We start from the raw sequence: 23626 nt of genomic DNA, 5'->3' as shown, positions 1-23626 counted from the left end.
TCTACAAAGTCTTCCTCTGACCTCTTCCCATTCCTCCCCGATAGTCTTACTTTTTCTGAATGCACCCAGTATTTTATCTGTTCCTGTTGTGAGATTTACAACTCTTTACCTAGAAGCATTTATCTATTTGTCAGCCTAAATAATACTGTCACATATGTTGTGTCAACTGACCCTGAGAAAAACAGGCACAGCATATATTATTTTCCATTTATATATGGGGACACTCAGGGAGATTAAGTCTTGCCCCATGCCACACAACCTAAACCTGAGGTTGTTTTCCAAGTTCATAACTGATAACAACATGATCCTTGTCTTATCTTCCTTATGAGATTTTTTCAAGGAGCTCTTCAATTCCTGTATTATCTTTAACAGACTAAACTAATTCAAGTAAATTAAAATAAATGTTATATTTAGATAAGCTGTTGTATATAGAATGAATGCTATCTTTCAGGACAGGATTGAAATTCTTCAGTTCTAGTTGGCTAAAAACTACCTGTTAGGGAAGGTACTGTTACTGCAAAGTCTTCCTTTAAAATTTTGACAAAAGTCAACACAAAAATATTTACCTGATGTATTGCCAGACCCATGCAAGCCAAAGTTTTCTCAGGTGTATCCCTTAACTCATTTGCTATAGTTGGTACCAGTTTAGTCATTTCATCGTCTTTTGTCAGTTCTTTAAAATCCACCAAAATACTTCCCTTTCTTTCTATTTCATCCTATAAAATATTAAAGGCATGAAAACAATGATGGCTTTTTTGAAGTCAACAATCAAAACTAAACATTCAATTACTTTGAAAAAGCATATGTTTATATTGTGATAACAATGAGTATAATAAGCTTTGTGCCAAGCACAGTTACAGTATTTAAAATATATTAATTTACTTATGCCTCTTAACAACACTTTGTGGTAGGTATTAATACTATTATGACCAAATGATAGATGAGAACACTAAGGTACAAAGAACGTAAGTAATACACCAAAGTCCACACTGCAGCTAAGTGGCAGAGGTGGGATCTAGATCAAAGCTGTCTGGCTCCAGCCTCTACTGATCACTAGCACCTCAAACACATCATTTAAGAAGACAACACATAAAGGTGTACTGGTAGCTTTGTTGTACAGGAATCTTACCTTATCATATAAATCAATACGCCTTGTGAAAAAATTTTCAAATGCTTGAATCTTCTCAATAAAAGGAGAGCTACTGCTGTAAACTAATCCAACAAATATGGCATTAGCACTAATAATCACACACATACAGGCATATTTTTCATGAGACGAAGAAACATTGCACACATGGTAGAGGACTTGTTCCAATTACTTTGCATTTTGATTATATTTACATAGGAATAGTTAAGTATTCTAAAGCAAGTTTAGGTCTGCATAATCTTAAATGCAGATAAGAAGTGTTTCTCTCTAAAAGCCCCAATACTATCTGGGAATCTTTGTACTGAACCTTCGGCGCTTAATAGGACCTAGTAGTTCAAATAGTTTACATAATAGAGCTTAAAATGAAAATTATAATAAAGCCAAAGCTAGACACCTGAATTAAATTCTTACCCAGAAACAGAGCTCAAGACAATCAGTCTTTGCAAAGTAAATTCTACGAGTCCAAAATGCCACATGTCAAATCCCTTCCTGACATTAGGGTAGACAGACCGCTATTTCACTCTGGTCCCAAAACTTTTACACTGTAAAGTTCCATAACATTTTCAAACTGGTCTTCCACAGAGAAACAATACAATGAAGTAGTTTGGAAGTATAGATGGTTAAATCTAAGGCATCTGCTGAACTCCATCTTTAGGACCAGTCTAAAGATCACTTCTGGTGTTCTGGTCTAACTACTAGGGCAATATTGCAGGTGTTGGTAGCTAATGCATCCTAAAACAACAAAAGACACATCACCTAAGAAACATATCTATGTGATAGAAAAAAAAAACAAACAAACAGACTCTCAATACAGAAAAACATTTGTAGGGGCGCCTGGGTGGCGCAGTCGGTTAAGCGTCCAACTTCAGCCAGGTCACCATCTCGCGGTCCGTGAGTTCGAGCCCCGTGTCAGGCTCTGGGCTGATGGCTCAGAGCCTGGAGCCTGTTTCCGATTCTGTGTCTCCCTCTCTCTCTGCCCCACCCCCGTTCATGCTCTGTCTCTCTCTGTCCCAAAAATAAATAAACGTTGAAAAAAAAAAAATTAAAAAAAAAAAAAGAAAAACATTTGTAAAGCACTTCATTCATTCACCAAATGAATACTGAGTGCCTGGTAGGGGGAAGATCCTTGCCCTCAAAGCAGTACAGTCCAGTGGAAAAAAAACCTATATATATATATACACATATATGAGTACATATATATATACATATAAATGTACATATATACACATATATATACATATAAATGTACATATATGTACATATATATACATATAAACGTATATATACACATATATGTACATATATACACATATATATACATACACAGCTTTACACACACACACATATACATACACATAAACCATAATTCATAAGAGATATAATATATAGAAAAAAACTGTAAGAACAGAGAAAAGACTAGTCTCCAAACCTATGATGTTAACTGATATTTTTGACTATAAAAGGGAGAGTCCTTAAGTGTGTTTCTACACAAGCCTGTGTAGGTTCTCTTGGTTCCAAGCCCTCCCTTCTATTTTCTATTCTGTGATGCTATGATTGAGATCTGCACAGTGCACTGCCCAGACTCCTTTAAATTCTGCCAACTGGAGGCATGTTAGAGACTGGAAGGTGGCAAGAAAGAAGGGTTTTATTTTTGTTTCTAATTCTTTTCAGCATCTTGCCAGCTGCAGAGAATTTCCAGCCTCCAGCTCTGAGCATCAATAGTGTCATCCTCCCACCAGAGTTACCAGCAACAACCAGCTTCATTTGCTGCAGTGGTCTGAGCACAGGTGTGAAGAGTACCCTTTGGAGATCCAAGCACAGCTTTTCAGGGTGCCCCTGAGCACCTGAAGCAACAGCTTTTCCTTTGAATCCCTACATCCTGACAACCTCAGAACTTCTTACTTTTTATTCCCTCAGCCATAAGGATGGTTGCTGCTTCTGGAAGTTACTATTATCTGAGGGCTTATCACAGTGTTCCCATTTTGCTCTTTATTTATTTTTTAAATTTTATTTGAGAGAGAGAGAGAGAGAGAGAGAGAGAGAGAGAGAGTGTCAGTCCTAAGCAGGCTCCAGGCTCAGTGTGGAGCTCGATGCAGGCTCAATCCCATGACCCTGGAATCATGACCTGAGCCAAAATCAACAGTCAGAGGCTCAACCAACAGCCACCCAGGAACAACCCCCCTTTTGCTCTTTTTAGACTTCCAACTGTATATTCAATTCACTGTATTAAGTCCCCTTTTTGAAATACCTACTGTGGTTTCTGCTTTCCTAACTGATACAAAACTCGAAACATAATACTCTTTAAATATAAACATGATTTAATTGTTTGGGTGAACTAAAATTAAAGAAGGGGCTATCTATCAGTAAGCCAAATGTACTATAGTAATAGGAGATGTAACATCCGGTGACAAGAAAACAGAATCTGTGATATTCTTTGCACTTGTAACTTTACCTTCAGAGAAATAAAGCTTCCAGCCTTTATATGGTATGAACTGATCCAATGTTGATTGTAGTAGCAAAGACTGTGAGGTTTGTTCTAAAAAAAATAGAATACTAAGTCAGTAGAAATAGTAATGTGCTGCTGAAGCGAGCACTAGGTTAGTAGAAATAGAATTTTTTTTTCCTATTTGCTTCTCCTTCTGATAATGAGAAACTGACATGATATTAGTAGTTACAAGTTAAGTTATAGGTTTCAGTAAAAATTTTGGATCTTAATACTTAAATACTACTTTAAGGAGTAACATCAAATCAAAGACTGAAGTTTAAGTTAAACTGCTTTGCAGGACAAGCATAAATAGCTTCCTTCATGAAGGAAAAAAAATTGAGCAATCTTTGACCTCCCCTACCAGAAGTATGCTTTCTCGTGGTTTTATTCAGGTCAGGTCTGTGTTCTCTCTCTCTCCATTTTCCTGTGAAGCTCCCACCACCTCGTCCTCTTTTCCAGCTTTGAAACCTCCCTCGTCCAAATCCTCTGCCTCTATAGTCTCCATTCATGTCTTCTAAAAGACAAAGACAAAAAAAAATCTTCATCAAAATTATAATGGAAATAGTGCTCCTAAGAATGTATTAACATAGTAAATAAAATTAACATATTCTAGTTTGAGATTAGCAAACAGCACTGCAACATTGTACATCATGGTACCAGCTTCAAACGCTCTGCAGTCACACTTCTAATTCCCATCTCTCTCTCCTTAAAGTTTTTACTTAAATTCCAGTTAACATACAGTGTAATATTTGTTTCAAGTGTACAATACAGTGATTCAACACTTCCACACAATACCCAGTGCTCATCATCACAAGTGCACGCCTTAATCCCAATCACCTGTTTCACCCCCTACATCCCTTCTAGTAACCGTCGGTTTGTTCTCTATTGTTAAGAGTCTGTTTCTTGGTTTATCTCTCTCTTTCTTTTTGCCCTTTGCTTGTTTGTTTTGTTTCTTAAATTCAACATATAAGTCAAATCATATGGTATTTGTCTTTCTCTGACTGACTGACTTTGCTTATTTTACTCTCTAGCTAGATCTATGTCATTGCAAATGGTGCCACCTCTTTTCAAGGTATATGTACCATAGGTGTTTAACCAAGTATACTGAACATTCATGGGATAAAAATAAGGTAGTGTACCGGTTTTCAAGGGGCTCCCTCAATAGAAATGAAAATAAGACAAGTAATTAACTCAGAGATGATTTTTTTTTTTTTTGTAGTGTTTTAGACTGATTCTAGGGCAGCACTGGCTGACCATAATTCTGACCTGTGACACTATGAATACATCATCATAGACCCTCAAAAACAGTCAATCCTGCATGTCATATCCACTTTTACAAAAGGTACACACATACTCTTACATAGGCAGCTAATATGAACTTTTCTGAGGATGCATAGGAGTGGAAAAGGGTACATACATGTTTTAATCTTTCTTTCTCTATAGGGGCTAAATAGGAAAGAAGTTAATTTTCTGGGACTTCCAGCTTGTCAAAAAGACAATGGAAGAAAGATCATTTCTAGGTCAATACTGATTAGATGAATTATTTGCAGTTCTTAGATAAACTCATTGAAATGCAATCATTTTTTAAAAGACATTAACATATTCTCATCCTTTTTTTTTTTTTTTTTTTTTGCTAATTATCCCTTCACATTTTTTGTTTTGTACATAGCAAGATACTCATTTTTTTTTTCTTAACTCAATGATAGATTCTGGCTAATTATCAAAGATTCAAAATAAAAGTAACCTTTAAAATAGTTTTTAACCTATAACCAGTAAAAAAAAAAAATTGAATCAGTAATCAAAAATCTCCCAAAAAACAAGAGTCCAGGGCCAGATGGCTTCCCAGCGGAATTCTAACAAATGTTTAAAGAAGAGTTAATACCTATTCTTTTGAAGCTGTTCCAAAAAATAGAAATGGAAGGAAAACTTTCAAACTCATTCTATGAGGCCACCATTACCTTGATTCCAAAACCAGACAAAGACTCCACTAAAAAAGAGAATTACACACAAATCTCCCTGCTGAACAAGGATGCAAAAATTCTCAACAAGATACTAGCAAACCAAATCCAACAACACATTAAAAGAATTATTCATCATGATCAAGTGGGGTTTACTCTTGGGATGCAGGGCTGGTTCAATATCCACAAATCAATCAATGTGACACATTGCATTAATAAAAGAACAGATAAGAAACACATGATCCTCTCAATAGATGCAGAAAAAGCATTTGACAAAATACAGCATCCTTTCTTGATAAAAAGCCTCAAGAAAGTAGGGATAGAAGGAACATAACTTAAGATCATAAAGACCATATACAAAAGACCCACAGAGAATATCATCCTCAATGGGGAAAAACTGAGAGCTTTCCCCCTAAGGTGAGGAATGTGAAAGGATGTCCACTCTCACCACTGTTGTTCAACATAGTGTTGGAACAAGTCTCAGCAATCAGACAACACAAAGAAATAAAAGTCAACCAAATTGGAAAGGAAGAAGTCAAATTTTCATTCTTTGCAGACAACATGATACTCTACATGGAAAGCCCAAAAGACTCCACCCCAAAACTGCCAGAACTGATACACGAATTCAGCAACATTGCCGGATATAAAATCAACGTACAGAAATCAGTTGCATTTCTATACACCAATAATGAAGCAGCAGAAAGAAAAACCAAGGAATCGATCCCACTTACAACCGCACCGAAAACCATAAATACCTAGGAATAAACCTAACCAAAGGTGTAAAAGATCTGTATGCAGAAAACTATAGAAAGCCTATGAAAGAAACTGAAGACACAAAGAAATGAAAAAACATTCCATGTTCACGGACTGGAGGAATACTGTTAAAATGTCAATACTACCCAAAGCAATCTACACATTCAACGCAATCCCTATCAAAATAACACCAGCATTCTTTACAGAACTAGAACAAACAATTCTAAAATTCAGAAAAGGCCCTGAATAGCCAATGTGATACATTGAAAAAGAACACCAAAGCTGGGGGCATCATAATTCCGGACTTCAAACTGTATTACAAAACTGTAATGATCAAGACAGTATGGTGCTGGCACAAAAACAGACACATAGATCAATGGAACAGAATAGAGAACCCAGAAACGGACCCACAAATGTATGGCCAATTAATCTCTGATAAAGCAGGAAAGAGTATCCAATGGAAAAATGACAGTCTCTTCAGCAAATGGTGCTGGGAGAACTGGACGAAAACGTGAAGAAGAATGATACGACTTTCTTATACCACACACACAAATAAATTCAAAATGGAGAAAGACGTAAATGTAAGACAGGAAACCATCAAAACCCTAGAGGAGAAAACAGGCAACAACCTCTTTGACCTTGGCTGAACCAACTTCTTACTAGATGTGCCTCCGGAGGCAAGGGAAACAAAGGCAAAAATGAACTATTGGGACCTCATCAAGATAAAAAGCTTCTTTCTGCAAAGCAAAGGAAACGATCAACAACAAAACTAAAAAGCAACCAATGGAATAGGAGAAGATATTTGAAATGGCATATCAGATAAAAGGTTAGTATACAAAATCTATAAAGAACTTATCAAACTTAGCACCCAAAATACAAACAATCCAGTGAAGAAATGGCCAAAAGACACGAATAGACACTTTTCCAAAGACATCAAGATGGCTAAGAGCACATGAAAAGATGCTCTACATCACTCATCATTAGGGAAATACAAATCAAAACCACAATGATACCACCTCACATCTGTCAGAATGGCTAAAATTAACAACTCAGGCAACAACAGATGTTGGCAAGGATGTGGAGGAAAGGGAACACTTTTGTGTTGCTAGTAGGAATGCAAGTTGGTGCAGTGACTCTGGAAAACAGTATGGAGGTTCCTCAAAAAATTAAAAATAGAACTACCCCACGACCCAGCAATTGCACCACTAGGTATTTACCCAAGGGATACAGGTATGCTGTTTCAAAGGGGCACATGCACCCCAATGTTTATAGCAGCACTATCAACAATAGCCAAAGTATGGAAAGAGCCCAAATGTCTACTGATGGATGAATGGATAAAGAAACTGTGGTATATAAATACAATGGAATACTACTCGGGGTCAAAAAGAATGAAATCTTGCCATTTTGCAACAACATGGGTGGAACTAGAGTGTATTATGCTAAACGAAATAAGTCAGTTAGAGAAAGATAAATATCATAGGACTTCACTCATATGGAATTTAAGAAACAAAACTGGCTGTGGTGCCTGGGGTTGCCTGGGTAGCTAAGTCGGTTGAGCGTCCAACTTTGGCTCAGGTCGTGATCTCACGGTTTGTGGGTTTGAGCCCCATGGCGGGCTCTGTACTGACAGCTCAGAGCCTGGAGCCTACTTCAGATTGTGTGTCTCCCTCTCTCTGCTCCTCCCCCACTCACCCTCTGTCTCTTAAAAGTGAATAAACATTAAAAAAAAATTTTTTTTATAAGTTAACAAAAGGAGCGCCTGTGTGGCTCAGTTGGTTAAGGCTCCAACTTCAGCTCAGGTCATGATATGGCGGTTTCCAAGTTCAAGCCCTGCATCGTGCTGTCTGCTGTCAGTACAGCGCTCCTTCTTTTTTTTTTTTAATTTTTTTTTCAATGTTTATTTATTTTTGGGACAGAGAGAAACAGAGCATGAACGGGGGAGGGGCAGAGAGAGAGGGAGACACAGAATCGGAAACAGGCTCCAGGCTCTGAGCCATCAGCCCAGAGGCCGACGCGGGGCTCGAACTCAGGGACCGCGAGATCGTGACCTGGCTGAAGTCAGACGCTTAACCGACTGCGCCACCCAGGCGCCCCAGTACAGCGCTCCTTCTGATCCTCTGTCACCCTTTCTCTCTGCCCCTCCTCCACTTGTGAGGTGCACACACAAAATAAATACATTTAAAAACAAACCAGGGAGGCAAACCATAAGAGACTCAAATACAGAGAATAACCTTTGGGTTGCAGGAGGGGAGATGGGGGGGGGGGGGGCTAAATAGGTGATGAGCATTAAGGAGGGCATTTGTTGGGATGAGCATAGGGTGTTATATGTAAGTGATGAATCACTAAACTCTACTTTTGAAACCATTACTACACTATATGTTAACTTGGATTTAAATAAAATTCAAAAAATCAATTCTGTGATGGAAGTAGGAGTAAAAAAAATAAAATATGTTTTAAAATAATTCATGTAAGTGGAGCACAGGGCATTTTTAGGACAGTGAAACGATCCTGTATGATATTGTAGTGGTGGATATATGACATTATGAATTTGTCAAAGCCCATGGAATTGTACAAGAGAAATAGTGAACTCTAACATAAACTCTGAACGTTAGCTAGTAATAATATCAATATCGGTCAATTAATTGCAACCAATGTAACACACTAATAATGCAGGGTGTTAACAAGTGGAACCTGGGCTGTGGGGAGGTAAGAGAAAATATAAGGGAACTCTGCACTTTCTGTGCCATTTTTCTGTTAACCTAAAACTGTTGTAAAAAAGAAAGTCAACCTTTAAAAATAGCTCGTATCCTAAGGATAAAAAGAAACAAAGAGTATCTCCGTACACTGTAGTGCAATTCATCACACACACACACAAAAAACCATATCCGAATCTGTTTAAAGGGATTTAATTAATAAATACGTTAATACCCAAACAAGTTCCTAAAGTTAGGACAAGCCAGAACTTTGATCATCGTCTAGACCATATTGCAAGTCAGGAAACTGAAACCCTGAGAAACAGATCAAGATCTAAGTTGTTTGGTGGCAGTACTGAACTCCAAACTCCGTTTTTAAAATCCAAGCTGAAGCGCTCCTTCGAGAACGCTACATGCCCTATCTTTCTCAAATGAGATAATATAGTGGCAATAACTTGTAAAAATTCCAACACAGACGCAACATGTAGGACTGTAGAATTGGGTAAAGGAGCCACCTGTAGGCCTGTTGTCCTTCGTTAAACACCCTCACTTCATTTAGTTCTCCTCAGGCTGTTCTTACTTGCAAAGATAGACGTCCCAAAGGTCTCCCAGTTCTCAGCAGGGCAGGTTCCTGGACAGCAGCAGATGTGCCCCGCCCCGCTCTCCCTTCCTCCCGGGGGGAATCTAGGCAGGGCCGAGAAAAGACTGAGGCCCGAGCTCCTCAGGCGACCCCTACCCAAGACCTGCGATTCTCTTCAGTCGCAGCCCTCCAGACGTCCCCGCGTGGGACCTCAGTTTCTCCAACGCCTCACGGGCTCACTGGACCTTTAGCTACTGAAGCTAAACTCCAGTCTCCTTCCACGTTCTTTTTTGGCGCGTCTTTGACGCAACTTCCGTCCAAGATGCTGCGTGACCGGAGGGAGGGATGGAGTGCAGCCAATCAAGGAGTGCGGCCAGACGGAAGCCGTGAGGCTCCCGGAAGCTGTCCAGAGGTCCCCACAGGAAAGCGGAAGCGGCGCGCAGCACGTGGGGGAGGTGCCGGTCCTAGGGTTCTGCGTCCACTTGGTTTGTGATTGTGAGGCTGGCCTCCGCCACAGCAGAGGACGAAGGGCGGGGCGCGGGGAGCCCAAGAGACGCTGCGGAGCGGGGAGACGGGCTGAGCGCCATGGAGGGCCCAGGGGAGGCGCCGGGCCCACAGCCACCGCATCCCGAGGACCACCGCATCCGTGACGGCGACTTCGTGGTGCTGAAACGGGAAGATGTGTTCAAAGCAGTGCAAGTCCAGCGGAGAAAGTAAGTCAGGTCCCTGGCCTTAAGGGTCCCCGCTTCATTTTCTAGATACCCCCTTTCTCCAGGTCTTCCCACCAGGGTCCAGTTCTTGGATCTGTGGATCCCCAACCTCCTTCCTCGTTTTCTCCTCTTGATCTTCTTACAGAAACCTTTTCCCCCAACATCCCATTCCCGTGTCCCTTCTGCCTTCTTGCAGACTGCCGCTTCCAAGGTTTCAAACCTGGTCTTCTGCCTTCAACATCCCTCTCGGTCTTTCCACCGGGTTCCCTTTCTCATACTTGGCCTTGGGTGCTCAAGTGCTCTCCCCCTTCCTTGTTCTCACCCTTCCCTGTGTCCTGGAGTTGTTCTCCTAGGCTCTTGAGATGTTCTCTCCTTTTATCTCACAGAACTCACCAACCATTCTCTCCTATCCTTGACTCTCGGGGTCCTCCCCTCCCCTGCCTTTTTCCCATAGACCATCCTTTCTCCCTACTCCCTCAGCCAGGATCAGTCCCACAAAAATGAAACGTCTCCCACCTTATCTGACCTTTGGTCTCTTTTCTGTATCCAAACTGGAATAACTGTTTACACATAGTAACGTTGGAAAACAACTTCCCATAGAATGTAGGATTACTCTAGGATTCCCTCACTTAACATACAGGGTTGCGAAGAGATCTAGGAAAGTTGAATTACCTAAAAGCAGTTTGCTCAAGATCTCAAAACTTGAAATCAGGCTTGATTTGTGAACATGCTGATTAGTTGTAACTCTGTTTTAATATTAGAAAAGTGGGAATTTTTGGTAACTTTTTGGCAGGAGTGGTGAGGTTGTTAAATCCCAATAGCTTATTAATGCTGAAAATGTATTGAGATGTTTCTGTTAACTATCTGAAAAGTACAACCAAGTTTTCCTTTAAGTTTGGTTATTATACAACTTTAGACAATGAAACAAGTTGAGTTCACTGTCAGGAGAACAGCTTTCTGCAGAGCACAGTCTAGGTGCTCTGAGATTTGGAGTTTCTAAGTGCTCCCTTCAGATAAATTATTTTATTCCTGTGTGAACCAAACTTTTGACTGGTATTTAAAGTGAAACAGGTGTCATTAGAAAATAATCAAGTAACAGCCCGCAAAGCACCATGCTGGTGACAGCCAAGTTTTATTGCACAAGAACCAGCGTGGTAAAGAAAAATAAATGCAGTGGGGGTAGGGGGTGGGGGGTTCTTTTAGTCCAGAAATATATCTGCATCATTTTCTCTATAATTTCTGATTAGAAATGTGTGCTGGCCTTCAAGTGTATAATTTTGGAAAGAGCCAATATTAATTATTTAAACTTTTTAATTGAAGTGTAACAGTGCAGCAAAATCCTTAGGTTATGCTTGATGAATGATACCAAGTTTACACAGCTGTATAATGACCACGCAGGTGAAATTTTGTTTTTTCTTTCTTTTCTTTCTCATTTGCCCTTTTCTCAAGTTGCTTAATTTTAAAAGTGGACGTTTGAGTGTGGTTGTTAATAATGTGCCCTTTTAAACAAGAGCTTTTTCATTACCAACAATGCGGACAGTAGCATCTTTATTTCTAAAAAGTACTCTGTTCGTACTCTAGACATACTTGTTTGGAAGCACTTTTCATCACTTTTCTTGGCAGAAGCCATTGCATTAGTTTCCGTTTGATTTAGTAAATGATGCTTTGAGCTCATCGAAATCCCAGGTCATACTCTCCCTTTACTGTTCTTTGGGTCTGCACACATCTAGTTGGGCAGAAGCAATCCTGGCTTACTGAAGAGACTGCACATCCCACTCTTTCTTGGTGAAGACATGGCATTGCATTGCTCTGACTGGGTCCCACTTTCCTGACTAGGGCAGTGACGTCTTGTCACGCCGCTCAGTTTGAGTGGCACACCTTTCTTTGCATATCAGTCCCCCAGCCAGAAGGGTAAACCCAAACCATCTCAGACTCAGTATTTCACTAGCACTGGGGTGCTCAAGGGATGAGAGTGTGGGTTGCACATCTGGACTGAACGCAGTTTCAGTTTCTGATGGGATTTATGTCAGCAAATATTTTTAGAGTCTGTTATGTTCTATTACGTTTTAGAAACTGGGCACACAGCAAAGAATAAGAATTGATCCTATCTGGATTACTTAGGATCTCGCAGGAATTCACTCAGATGGTTCAAAGGAGGAGATTTAATGAAGCTGTGACATATACACGTACAGTGGTGTGGCGAGGTTTAGAGAACCAACAGAGAATGGTGATGCACCCAGGGTCTAGTAGTGGTGAGAAACTTTTGGCAAGGGAGCTTGGGTGATGTGGTCTATGCATTCTGTCATAGACTCCTGGGGCACAGAAAAAGGAAGAGAAGGTGTAGGGTGGGGCACAAACAGAATTAATCAGTACATGTCTTCCAGGATTTGGAGTTCTGTGGACACTGGCCATGTCCTAAAACTAGGCAGGGCTTCCTGAGATCCATTGGTCTTTTCTGGGGCAGACTGTGTGGTATAGTGGAAGGTACCAGGCTTTGGAGTTAGTCAAACCTGGATTTTAATCCCAGCCTCCCACTATGTAACTATGAGTCTTGGACAAGATACTTTTCCTAAGCCTTAGATTGCTCATCAGGAAGGAGCTATGTCCCAGGATTTCTGTGAGAATTAAATGAAAAAGCATGAAACTCACTGGCATGTACTGCCCAGCCACTTGTCAACACTCAGTAGGTGTTTTGAAGAAAAAGAAAAGGTTGTTTGTTTTTGTGGGATTTTCCTTTTAAATGGTAATAAGATAAAAATTTAGATAATGAGGAAAGCTAAAGTTGCCAGATCCTCAGTAGAGCATTGTCAGCATTAGGCATATTTCCAAATGTATAGATTGTCAGTAATGTTTATTTGTAAACATAATTTGCTTTTACTAGATTTTATTTATTTATTTATTTATTTATTTGTGTGTTTGTTTGTTTGTTTGTTTTAGTAGGCTCCACACCTAATGTGGGGCTTGAACTCATGACTCCAAGATCAAGAGTCACATGCTCTACCGACTGAGCCAACTAGGCACCCCTGCTTTTACTAGATAATTTTTAAAGGAAATAGCCAGTTAGACCAAGGAATTTGTTAAATCCCTGTCTTCTCAATGATTGTTTGAGGGGTGTCACAGTGTCACAGTGTGTGTTCAGTGGCCAGGCAATCTTGGTGACCCTTTATTTAGGAAATCTGCAAACCTGTGAGTTAGGACATCCTGTCAGTGCAAGTTGGAGTCAGACCAGTGCCTCAGAAGAGGAATGTCTTCTGTCCTTGTTTCTCATTCCAAATTCACTGTTTTTGTGGCTTCTTATTAATTTTGTCTCTGTCCAACCCAGTTCTCTCTAGTTCATTTGTCAGTTCATGTTCAGAGATAATGTTCAGAGATCAGTCTCTGTGGGAGACCAGTTTTGAAATAAATTTGATTGAGCATATATTTTCTACACTGAATGCAAATAAGATACAGCTAATTGCATTTTCTTCCCCAGAAAAGTAACTTTTGAAAAGCAGTGGTTCTATCTGGATAACATCATTGGCCATAGTTATGGAACCACATTTGAAGTGACCAATGGAGGAAGTCTTCAGCCTAAGAAGAAGAAGGAAGAGCCTACTTCAGGTGCACTCCTTTGGGTATATGAAATAGGTGCTCTTGAGCTGACTAGTCAGAAACCTGTCAACCCCAATTCTAAAATGCTAACCCAAGCTATCCTCAAAGAAACTTAAACTCATAATCTAAGAACTGTAGCTTGATGGAATGAAGCGAGGTCTGCTTTTGACTTTTGAGATACCTGGATTCTGGCTCTAGCCCATCATTAACTGGCTCTCCGACCTTAGGCCCAATTTTTAATCCCAGGAACCCTTGCTAAGAGCAGGTAGAGAGCCCTTTCAGTGCCCAGAAGTTAAATATTTGCTGGAGGCAGTTAGCATGTAGGGTAGACGTTGAGAGTCTGGCTTCAAAGTTAACTGACTAGGTTTAAGTTTGTTTTATCACTCGCCTTGTCACCTTAGGCAAGTTACTTGGTTTCTCTAGGTCTTAGAGCTTCATCTGTAAAATGGAGCCATATGTACATTTAATGCCCAGGATGTTGCTGGTGTTCAGTCATGTAATATATGGGAAGTTCCTAACAGTGCCTTGCCTGTAGCAAAGGCCCATAATTTTAGCAGTTATTGTTGATTAAAATTAAGTACTCCAACATTTGTTAAAATAAATGTACTTAAGATATTTTATTAATTAAAATAATTTTTAAAATCAAATAATTAAAATACTATTTTAAAATTTTTGTTCAAACCAATTAAATGCTTTTCAGTTAACATCCATATTTTTATTGAGCACCAAATATGTTCCAGGTATGATTAGGCAGTGTGATTGTAACAGTTTATGAGATAAACCATCTCATGAAATGTACTTAGCAGTGGGGAACACCAAAAATAAGTAGACAAGCTAAACACATACTTGTAGGTGGTGGTATGTGCTGTGCAGACCATAAAACAGGGAGGTGTGCTGGAAGCTGATTGGCTGAGACTTGGCTGAGATAATGAGTTCACTGCTGAGTGATGGGAAGGACCTAGGCAGAAATCTACCCAGAGATTGTCATAAAAGCACTCCAAGTGGAGGCAGCAGCAAGTGCCAGAGCGCTGCAGTGAGCCTATGTTTGGTGTGTTTGAGGAAGAGAAAGAAGGGCAGAGTGGCTAAAGTGTAGGGGCCAGAGCGTATACAGCCTTGCAGGTCATCTTTGGAATGTATTCTGGCTGTAGGAAGCCACTGTTTTGTGCACGGGAGGATTAGATGAGCCAGATTGCATTTTGTAAAGAGAACTCTGGTATCTGGGTGGATTGTAAGGGAGCAAGAGTGGGAGGGAGCAGGAATAGGAGTTAGAGACTGGAGCAGTCATGGCAAGAAAAGAGTGGAGGGAGGAATAGAGGCAATGGAATTAGAAGGCCAAATTTGAATGACTGATGGGCTGGATGTGGACATGAACTTAGAAGAAGAAAGATTTTAACTAACTGCAGATCATAAATGTCATAAAGCAATTTCCTTCCTTAGAGACCAAAGAAGCGGGCACTGATAATCGAAATATAATTGATGATGGGAAATCTCAGAAACTTACTCAAGATGACATAAAAGCTTTAAAGGACAAGGGCATTAAAGGAGAGGTAATATTCAAAGGATGTTGTGTTTTGTTTTTGTACGGTTTTGAGGAAATTATTTGGTTTTTAAAGCAGGATTTACCCAAGGTGAAATGTAAAAATACTTTCTCTTAAAAATAGTTTGAAATGTACATGCAATTCAATATATCAAAGATATCATTTCTTTTATGCAGGAATGTGAGTGACCTTACTGATATTATTAGCAAAAGAGAATTTAATAACTTAGTGCATATCAGAGCTTAACTTGGTTCATTTTCAGTAAGTTTTCAGCCAGTGTCTTTCTTTTACATCCCTTCTCCCTTTATTATGTATGTCTCTCTCTCTCTTTTTTTTTTTTTTATCCTGTTTTAAGTGGAGTTACAAAGTACTTGTATTTTAATACAAGTTCTAGATAGAGTGAAAAATGCAGTGTATTCATTTGGACTTGTGTGGAAAGGGGCCTGGAAAATCAGGTCTTTGTATACGTTCTAGGGTAAGAAACCTTTGAAGTTATCGTTTCAGTGGAAATAAAATTTCAGGAAATCTGCTTGCTCCTTTTCTTATAGGAAATAGTTCAGCAATTAATTGAAAATAGTACAACATTCCGAGACAAGACAGAATTTGCTCAAGATAAATATATAAAAAAGAAGAAAAAGAAGTAAGTGGCCTTTGTTTGAAAAAGATGAAAGTATTAAATCTTTATAGACTTATAAAATTATTAAAAATAAAATATTTTTAAGCCAATTTTTCAAGACTGATGTCCTCTTTTTTCTTCCCTCAGGTATGAAGCCATCATTACTGTTGTGAAGCCATCCACCCGCATTCTTTCAATTATGTATTATGCAAGAGAACCTGGAAAAATTAAGTACGCTTTGTTTCCTTTCAAAAGTATAATTGGGGGAAAATATGTCTTTAAGAAAAGTCATGATTTTAAGTAAAATGAAAAACTTGCACACCTGCATAAAGTGTCCTCCTACCTCATGAATTGTAAGTTCTTTTTACTGTTGTCTCCAAAGCAATCTATAATCTTACCAACATCATTTTTTGTGAAACAAACAAATAAAACTTGAGAAATGATGATTAAGATAGCTGTCTCTGCTTAGCTAAAAATAAATGAATCATTCCTTTTTTTCTTTAGCCACATGAGATACGATACCCTAGCCCAGATGTTGACGTTGGGAAATATCCGTGCTGGCAATAAAATGATTGTAATGGAAACGTGTGCAGGCTTGGTACTGGGTGCAATGATGGAACGAATGGGAGGTAAGATTTAACGTTCTCAGGTTCATTAAAGCACCACCATGACATAAGTAGAGGGGCCTAAAAACACAACGCACAGAAAGCGAGGCTGAGTTACTACAAGATTAATGAAATGGCTTGGGTGGGCCTGCACAGCTCCCGTCCCTGGGACCTTCCTGCAGCGTCCACATCTCCCAGCCAGTGCTGTGTTGGTGCCCCTGGATGGTATTTGCCCTTTCCATCTTCAACATCAATGGGGATGTTTCTGAAGCTTTTTTTCTGGCTTGGACCTCCAGGACAGTGATTTCAGTGAATTCTTGGATAGCTGGCGCTCATTTTATTGGCGTGAATTGAGGGGATGGTATGAGAAGAATACTGGGGGTATATTTTGTCCTGGAGGAACACAACATGGCCTGGTTTGCCTGTCCTCTCTCTAACCCTGTAGAAGATAAGAACTTTTAACTGTCCTGATTGAGGATTGGAGTAGGGGAAAGCTGAGAGCCAGTCACCGGTCACCTGACATCCAAATTTGCACGATCACAGGGTTTTACCATAGTGTCAAGTGGGGTAAGCGTTAAGACTTCTTGTTCATGTTGGGGCACCTGGGTGGCTCAGGATGCTCTCCCTTCTCTCTCTGTGCCCCTCACTGCTCACGCGTGCACTCTCTGTCTCTCTCAAGACAAAGAAACATTAAACAAACAAACAAAAAAAAAGATTTCTTGTTCCCGTGTTTTGAAATTATATTTCCTTCACTGGGCATATTCATAGACTGAACAGACCCCAGAGGAGCTGCATCATGTTGCAGCCTCTGAGCAGAGTAGAGACCTTCTATCTTCTTACTGTGGCGGACCCTGAGGTTTTGCATAGTCTAGAATCACCTCCGTCAAGCAGATGTTTGCTTTTTTTTTTTTTTTCTTTTTTAATCCAGGCTTTGGTTCCATTATTCAGCTGTACCCTGGAGGTGGACCTGTTCGGGCAGCAACAGCATGTTTTGGATTTCCCAAATCTTTCCTCAGTGGTCTTTATGAATTCCCACTCAACAAAGTGGACAGTCTCCTAAATGGCACGTTTTCTGCAGAGATGTTATCTTCAGAGCCTAAAGACAGTGCTTCAGTTGAAGAAAGTAACGGCACCCTGGAGGAAAAACAGACTTCAGAGCAAGAGAAGGAAGACAGTGTGGCAGAAGCCCAAGAGAGCCATCACCCACAGGAACAAGAAACAATGGAAATTGTCTCTCAAGATCCAGAATATAAGGAGCCTAAAGAGAGAGGAAGCAAAAAAGATTATGTAAGAGTATTAAGAGTCCCCACTATCTTCATAACATTCCCCTCATTATGGCTTTTCCTGATCCTTTTTTTTCCTTTCATGTCAGGATCTATTACCGTGTAACTCCCTCAGTTTCAGTTAACTTAATTTAAGCACTGAGATTTGGCTTGGCTTTGGAGCATCAGTGCCCAAGATAGTGAATATCAAAACAGATGGAGAAAGCGTGTGTGTGGGTGTACACACGTATGTGATGTGATCTTTGGGATGGAGCTTTAGGATACAGAAGCATTGTATACCAGGTAGCTTAATGATGGTTTTATAACATATGGATTTATGTGTTTGCAACTTTCTTATGAATGACCTTCTGTTGCTTTAGTCTAAGTTGCTAAATATTGTTGAAATGTTCTGACAGACCAGCGTTTCCTAAACCTGACTGAATGGCCTCAGTACATTAGTTTCTTCTTTTTCTTCTTGAAGATTCAGGAAAAGCAGAGGAGACAAGAAGAGCAAAGGAAAAGACATTTAGAGGCTGCTGCTCTGCTGAGTGAAAGAAATGCAGATGGGTGCGTTGATGAAGGAATGCAGATACCTGGGTGCTCATGGGTTCTGCTTCAAACAGATTAGAATTGTCTGTCTGCTTGTCTGCTTGTCTGCTTTGATTATAGTGGGAGCTGAGATGATGATTCTGTCTTGGGTTTTTAAAGAAAGGAGGCTGCATCTAGTGGAGGTGGGAAAGTGTGCTGGTTTCAGAGTTTTAGAATAAGTTTGGAATTTCTCTGATGACCGTGTGTCAGATGGGTCTGTGTGGTCCTGCTGCATGCAGGTGGTGGGGCATTCAAACTGGTGTGATACTGGCTACCCATAAGGGCTAGGGGAAACCTGACAGTCGTAGATTTAGATATCCATAAAGCCAGTAAGTACCATGTTGGATTTGTTTCCAGATTTTTTTGTTTTTAAATCAGGAGTGTCATTAAATGCGACTTAGAGTTGCCAAGCACCAAAAGAGCTTTTTTTTTTTTAATGTTTATTGTCGTGAGAGGGGGAGAACGAGCAGGGGAGGGGCGGGGGGGGCGGACAGAAGATCCGAAGTGGACTCTGCGCTGACAGCAGAGAGCCTGATGTGGGGCTTGAACTCACGAACCATGACATCGTGACCTGAACTGAAGTTGGACGCTTAATTGACTGAGCCACTGAGTCACTCCCAAAAGAGCTTTTAATTCATTTTGTGTTTCTTAGAAAGTAATAGCTTATGATTTTGTTTTTTTTTTTTTTTGAATTTGTAGAATGTTGTATATCAAGCTCTTCCTTGTGCAAGTCATGGCAAATAAATGATCATTTTAAATACATTTTAAAATCTGCGCTCCGCCTTGCCAAGCAGAGAAATAATTTGTCTAATGTTTTCCTTACAGTTTAATTGTAGCTAGTCGTTTCCATCCCACTCCACTCCTGCTGACTTTGCTGGACTTCGTGGCCCCTTCAAGGCCATTCGTGGTCTACTGTCAGTATAAAGAGGTAATACTGAAATGGAATGGATGAGAGTTCTTGCGTCTGCATGTTAATATTCAAATCACAGCCCTCAAAGTCATCCTCAACTCTTTTTATGCTTTTAGCCGCTGTTGGAATGCTATACAAAACTGCGGGAAAGAGGAGGGGTCATCAACCTCAGACTGTCTGAAACCTGGCTCAGGAATTACCAGGTACGTGTTCTTAGAGCCAGTTCCTGGGAGCTACTCTCCTGAGTTGCTGGCTCTTTGCAGTAGTGCCAGAAGTTGTTAAATAGAAATTTGCCTATTTCTGTCTACAGAGATGAAAGAATCTCCTGCCTATAACTCAGAGAAAGTGCCTTGGCTTTTCCTGACCCTTTTTTCTCCGTTCATGTCAGGGTCTATTACTCTGTAACTCCAGTCCAGAGACATTTAAAATGTAAACAGTTATGATTCATGTTTCTTCAAGGCCTCTAGATCATTGTGGAGGGAATAAATGATAATAGCAAATTCCCTAGGCCAATAAGAAAGTGACTCTCTTCTCTCTCCCGGGATATCTTTGCATCAGGTTTTCAGGATTTACTTCTGGGCTTCATGTCAGTTCAGGTCCTCTGGAAGGCATTTGCTAAGATGGAATTAGCAGTGGAAGGGATTTATTGGGGGAAAATGTCTTTGAAAGAGGAGAGAGGAAGCAGGATTAGATGGGAAAGCCCTCAGACCATGGTGGAGGTCTGATGGCTGTGAGAGAAGAGGGAGAAAGGAAGATGGGCAGGAAGATCCTGCAGTGCTACCCTCAGAAGGTCTCAGCCAACATAATGGGGAACCCCAGAGCAAAGAGTGCCCATTAAAGGAGCCCTATGTTGAGCAGAAATGTTGTGGTCCTGGTACCCATGTCAGTAATCGACTTGGAGTGGCCCATGGCCTCTGAATGCTGCAGAGGATCCCAAAGGAGCAGCACCTAGAGGCTTTCTGCTGCCTGAACTCCTCACAGCCGGTTCCTTCTGGAAGGTCTGAGGGAGCACTGCCATGGCTGCCACGGGCACTGCCCTGCTGCTTGGACATCGTCCTACTTAATCCGGGATACTTAAAGCCCTGAGTGGACCCTGCCCTTCATGACAGTCATCTTATTGAGCTATGGTAATGGCAGAGAAGAGATCTTGTCAGAGTTAACAAGGTATTGGGGCAGGGAGGCTCTGGATATGTGTCCAGTAGCTACTTCTCCATGGACCGAAACTCCACTGTTGGCCATGAAGCTTCCTGGAGCCAATAGAAAGAAAGTTATGCACAGGCCCAGAAGTACTACACCAACCATTTGTTTGCCACTAGAAACTTGCATCAGGTTTGAGAGCAGCAGCTCCAGCTTTATTTTTCAAAAGAAAACCACTTAAACCAGTTTCTATACTCTTATCTGCACTATTATGTGAAGGAGGAGCTCTTTAGGAATTGATCCGATTAAATCTTCAAGAGAATCTGTGTCGTTTAAACTCTGATTTCCAGCATGTGTATTGTTAGTATGTGCTTTATCTGCTTAGGAAAACATGAATGTCTTTCTGTCTTGATTAGGTTTTGCCAGATCGAAGTCATCCCAAACTACTGATGAGCGGAGGTGGGGGGTACCTTCTCTCAGGCTTCACTGTTGCCATGGATAACCTTAAAGCAGACCCCAGTCTCAAATCCAACGCAAGCACTTTAGAATTACACAAGACTGAAGAGCCAGCAGCTAAAAAACGGAAATGCCCAGAGTCTGACTCTTAAGCTTTCAAAAATTGCTCTGATTTTTGTCCTCAGGCACTATACAGTTAGTAATTAAACCTTAAATGCTATTACTAATTGTTTTCTTACATTCAAAAATAAGAACATGTCTGTACACCTGCTCCTGGGAAGGACGAGTAAGCCTTTTGTCCACTTCTGGCACAGATAGATTTGGTCTGTCAAAACGTCGAGCCAAAATACCTAAGCCTGGGGTGTATGCAGTGGACTGGTATATATGGCCAATCCTGTTTATTTCACAAAAATCCTCTAAGTACATTTGGTACTCTGTGCAAATATCCTGAGAATTTAGACATCCTAGAAATATATTTATACAAGACTTTATGTGTTAAGCTAAGTGGAGTAACACAACATAGAGAAAACTTAGGTACTAAAAAGGAATTTGTGGAAGACATTTCTTGTGTTCATTCCGCTCTCTTTAATCTAAGCAATATGGATGTATGAGTGTCCGAGATTTACAGTACCAAAAATGTCCTCCGTTTCCTCCAGTGGAATAAACTTTTTTAAAATGCTAGGTTTTTTTAATTTTAATAGTTGATAACTTAGGAAAGTTCTGAGTATTTATTTTATTGCTTTTTTTTTTGTCAACACAGAGGTGTAGTAGGGTACTTTTTTGGGTTAATTTGCCAATCCCCTCCTTCTTTGTTCGAAATGAAGTGACTAGAATTTTTGTGTACTATTCAATTAAAGGCAACAACAAGGGTTTTTTTCCCCCCTACCCAGACACTTGTGGAGAGATATATAAATATATGTATATATATGTACACACATACATATGTATATGGTTGTTGGTATATACGCATATATATATTTATATATACACATATACACGGAGACAGAGAGAATGCACTATCTATGTGAACTATGACAGTTTAGTGCAGAGCTTAGACCAGTTCTCATTGCATTAGTGTCACTCCTTGTCAGTTGTATTTTAAAGTGCCTTTTTTGGTGATTATTAATGCTGGTTTGTTGAGCTCTGGCATGATTAGGTGGTTAGCCTTTCTAAGCTCTGAAAACATATAATCATATTATTTGGTCATCTATAGCCAAGGAAAGTGTTTACAGTAAGCCACGGCTCTTGTCTTGCTTACTAAACATGCTCATAGTATTGTTCACATCATTATAGCACAGATGCTGATCATCCAGCAAGGAGCATCTCAGAAAAAAAGAAATTACATTTTCCTAATAGCATGTACTATCCTGATAACGGTCAATGTGATTACCAACAAGTACAGTTTTGATTCCTTTTTCTTAAAACAATTCCTTTTAAAGAATAAAAGTGTTTCCTACTACGATTTGTCTGATTTACATTAATGATGCGGTCAGTGACACCACATTCACTGGCTTTCAGCTGATTGTGACATGTGATCTGTATGAGAAAACGTGCCCAAATTGATAACCTCACTGAACACGTCCTTGCAAACACGTCCTTGCAAACAGTCCTCACCCACATACAACCAGTCAAGTTTTGTCAAGGAGAATACATGCACAGACTGGATTCTGTAGCGGCTGCTCTCCACGGGTCATTGTCATTAGAATCCTCTCATACTTGTTATTCATTGAGTTTTCAAGTCCCATCCCATTTCATTCATTCTGCAAGTCTGCACTACCAAGGCCCTGTGTGCCCATGTAGCTGCCCTGGAGTTTCTTGTGAACTCATATACCAACAGTAAAAGTTAACCTAAACCAAGTGTTGTTTTGTTTTGTTTTGTTTTTCTCTTTCATATTATTCACTTCATCTTTGAGAACTGATGCTTAATTCAATAACTTGAAAACTTAGTGTGCACCAGAATTCCCTGGAGGGCTTATTAAACACAGATTGTTTAGCACCTCAAAGTTTCTGATTCAGTAAGTCTGGGGTGGGGCAGAAAATTTGCATTTCTAAGAAGTTTCCAGGTGATGGCTGGTACTGCTGACCCAGGGACCACTGCTTGAGAAATGCTCCTGTGTGTACATCCACATCAAGAGCACGCCAAACTACATGATGCTTTTTTTCTTGTTTGTAAAGTAGACATCCACCTTTGGAGCAGATGAGTGGATAATTGTATGACTTCTGGACATGTAGCCATCAAGAGTTATGTGCAATAACACTTTAATGAGTGGCAGTCAAAAAATAAAGACAAAAATCAGTTTGTAATGTCCATCTTATTTCTTCATTGGATTAGGGTACTTGGACATATACAGTGGTGCCAACGAGATGATTTTTTAGCTTAGAGGTGTGAAGCAGATCCCCCCCCCCCATTATTTCTTTGAATAAATTTCTGCCTCTTTCTTTCTGGGACCCCTATAATGTGTATATTGGCCCACAAGTCCCTTAAGCTAACTTTTTCATTATTTAAAAAATTTTTTTGCATCTCTGATTGAATGAATTCCACTGCCCAGTCTTTGAGTTCATTGATCCTTTCTTCTCTTTGACCTATCTGCTTTTGA

At 40.1% G+C, this 23626-nt stretch overlaps 2 protein-coding genes across 8 annotated transcripts in view; one reads left to right on the top strand and one right to left on the bottom strand.

Annotated features, from left to right (window-relative positions):
• The window catches only part of MCM8 (minichromosome maintenance 8 homologous recombination repair factor), a 45429-nt gene extending 35487 nt beyond the window's left edge, over positions 1–9942 (bottom strand). For 3 of the 6 annotated variants that reach the window (XR_007150757.1, XR_007150758.1, XM_047851872.1), the window contains exons 1-5: positions 9617–9942; positions 3994–4146; positions 3600–3683; positions 1130–1212; positions 567–716 (exon numbers count right to left, since the gene is read on the bottom strand). Coding sequence is in view for 4 of the 6 variants with exons in the window: in XM_047851872.1 (XP_047707828.1) it covers positions 567–716; positions 1130–1212; positions 3600–3683; positions 3994–4141 (465 nt within the window). In the remaining 2 variants the exon portion in view is untranslated. Of the gene's footprint in view, positions 1–566; positions 717–1129; positions 1213–3599; positions 3684–3993; positions 4147–9551 lie in introns of all 6 variants that reach the window. The other 3 variants (XM_047851870.1, XM_047851871.1, XM_047851869.1) reach the window with 3 other exon arrangements.
• A 101-nt stretch (positions 9943–10043) lies between these two features.
• TRMT6 (tRNA methyltransferase 6 non-catalytic subunit) lies at positions 10044–22488 on the top strand. 2 transcript variants are annotated; one of them, XM_047851873.1, is made up of 11 exons: positions 10044–10329; positions 13799–13926; positions 15355–15464; positions 16004–16095; positions 16219–16302; positions 16576–16700; positions 17605–17963; positions 18420–18505; positions 19352–19454; positions 19553–19639; positions 20990–22488. In XM_047851873.1, the coding sequence occupies exons 1-11, from the start codon at positions 10202–10204 to the stop codon at positions 21179–21181; spliced, it is 1494 nt and encodes a 497-aa protein (XP_047707829.1). In that variant the 5' UTR covers positions 10044–10201; the 3' UTR covers positions 21182–22488. The 2 variants fall into 2 exon arrangements, with proteins under 2 accessions (XP_047707829.1, XP_047707830.1); XM_047851874.1 differs by lacking the exons at positions 13799–13926; positions 15355–15464 and having other exon boundaries at positions 10197–10329.
• Positions 22489–23626: the final 1138 nt, after the last annotated feature.

Source organism: Prionailurus viverrinus, chromosome A3 (assembly GCF_022837055.1).
Source record: "Prionailurus viverrinus isolate Anna chromosome A3, UM_Priviv_1.0, whole genome shotgun sequence".
Classification (NCBI taxonomy): domain Eukaryota; kingdom Metazoa; phylum Chordata; class Mammalia; order Carnivora; family Felidae; genus Prionailurus; species Prionailurus viverrinus.
This window is presented reverse-complemented; position numbering and strand designations above follow the sequence as displayed.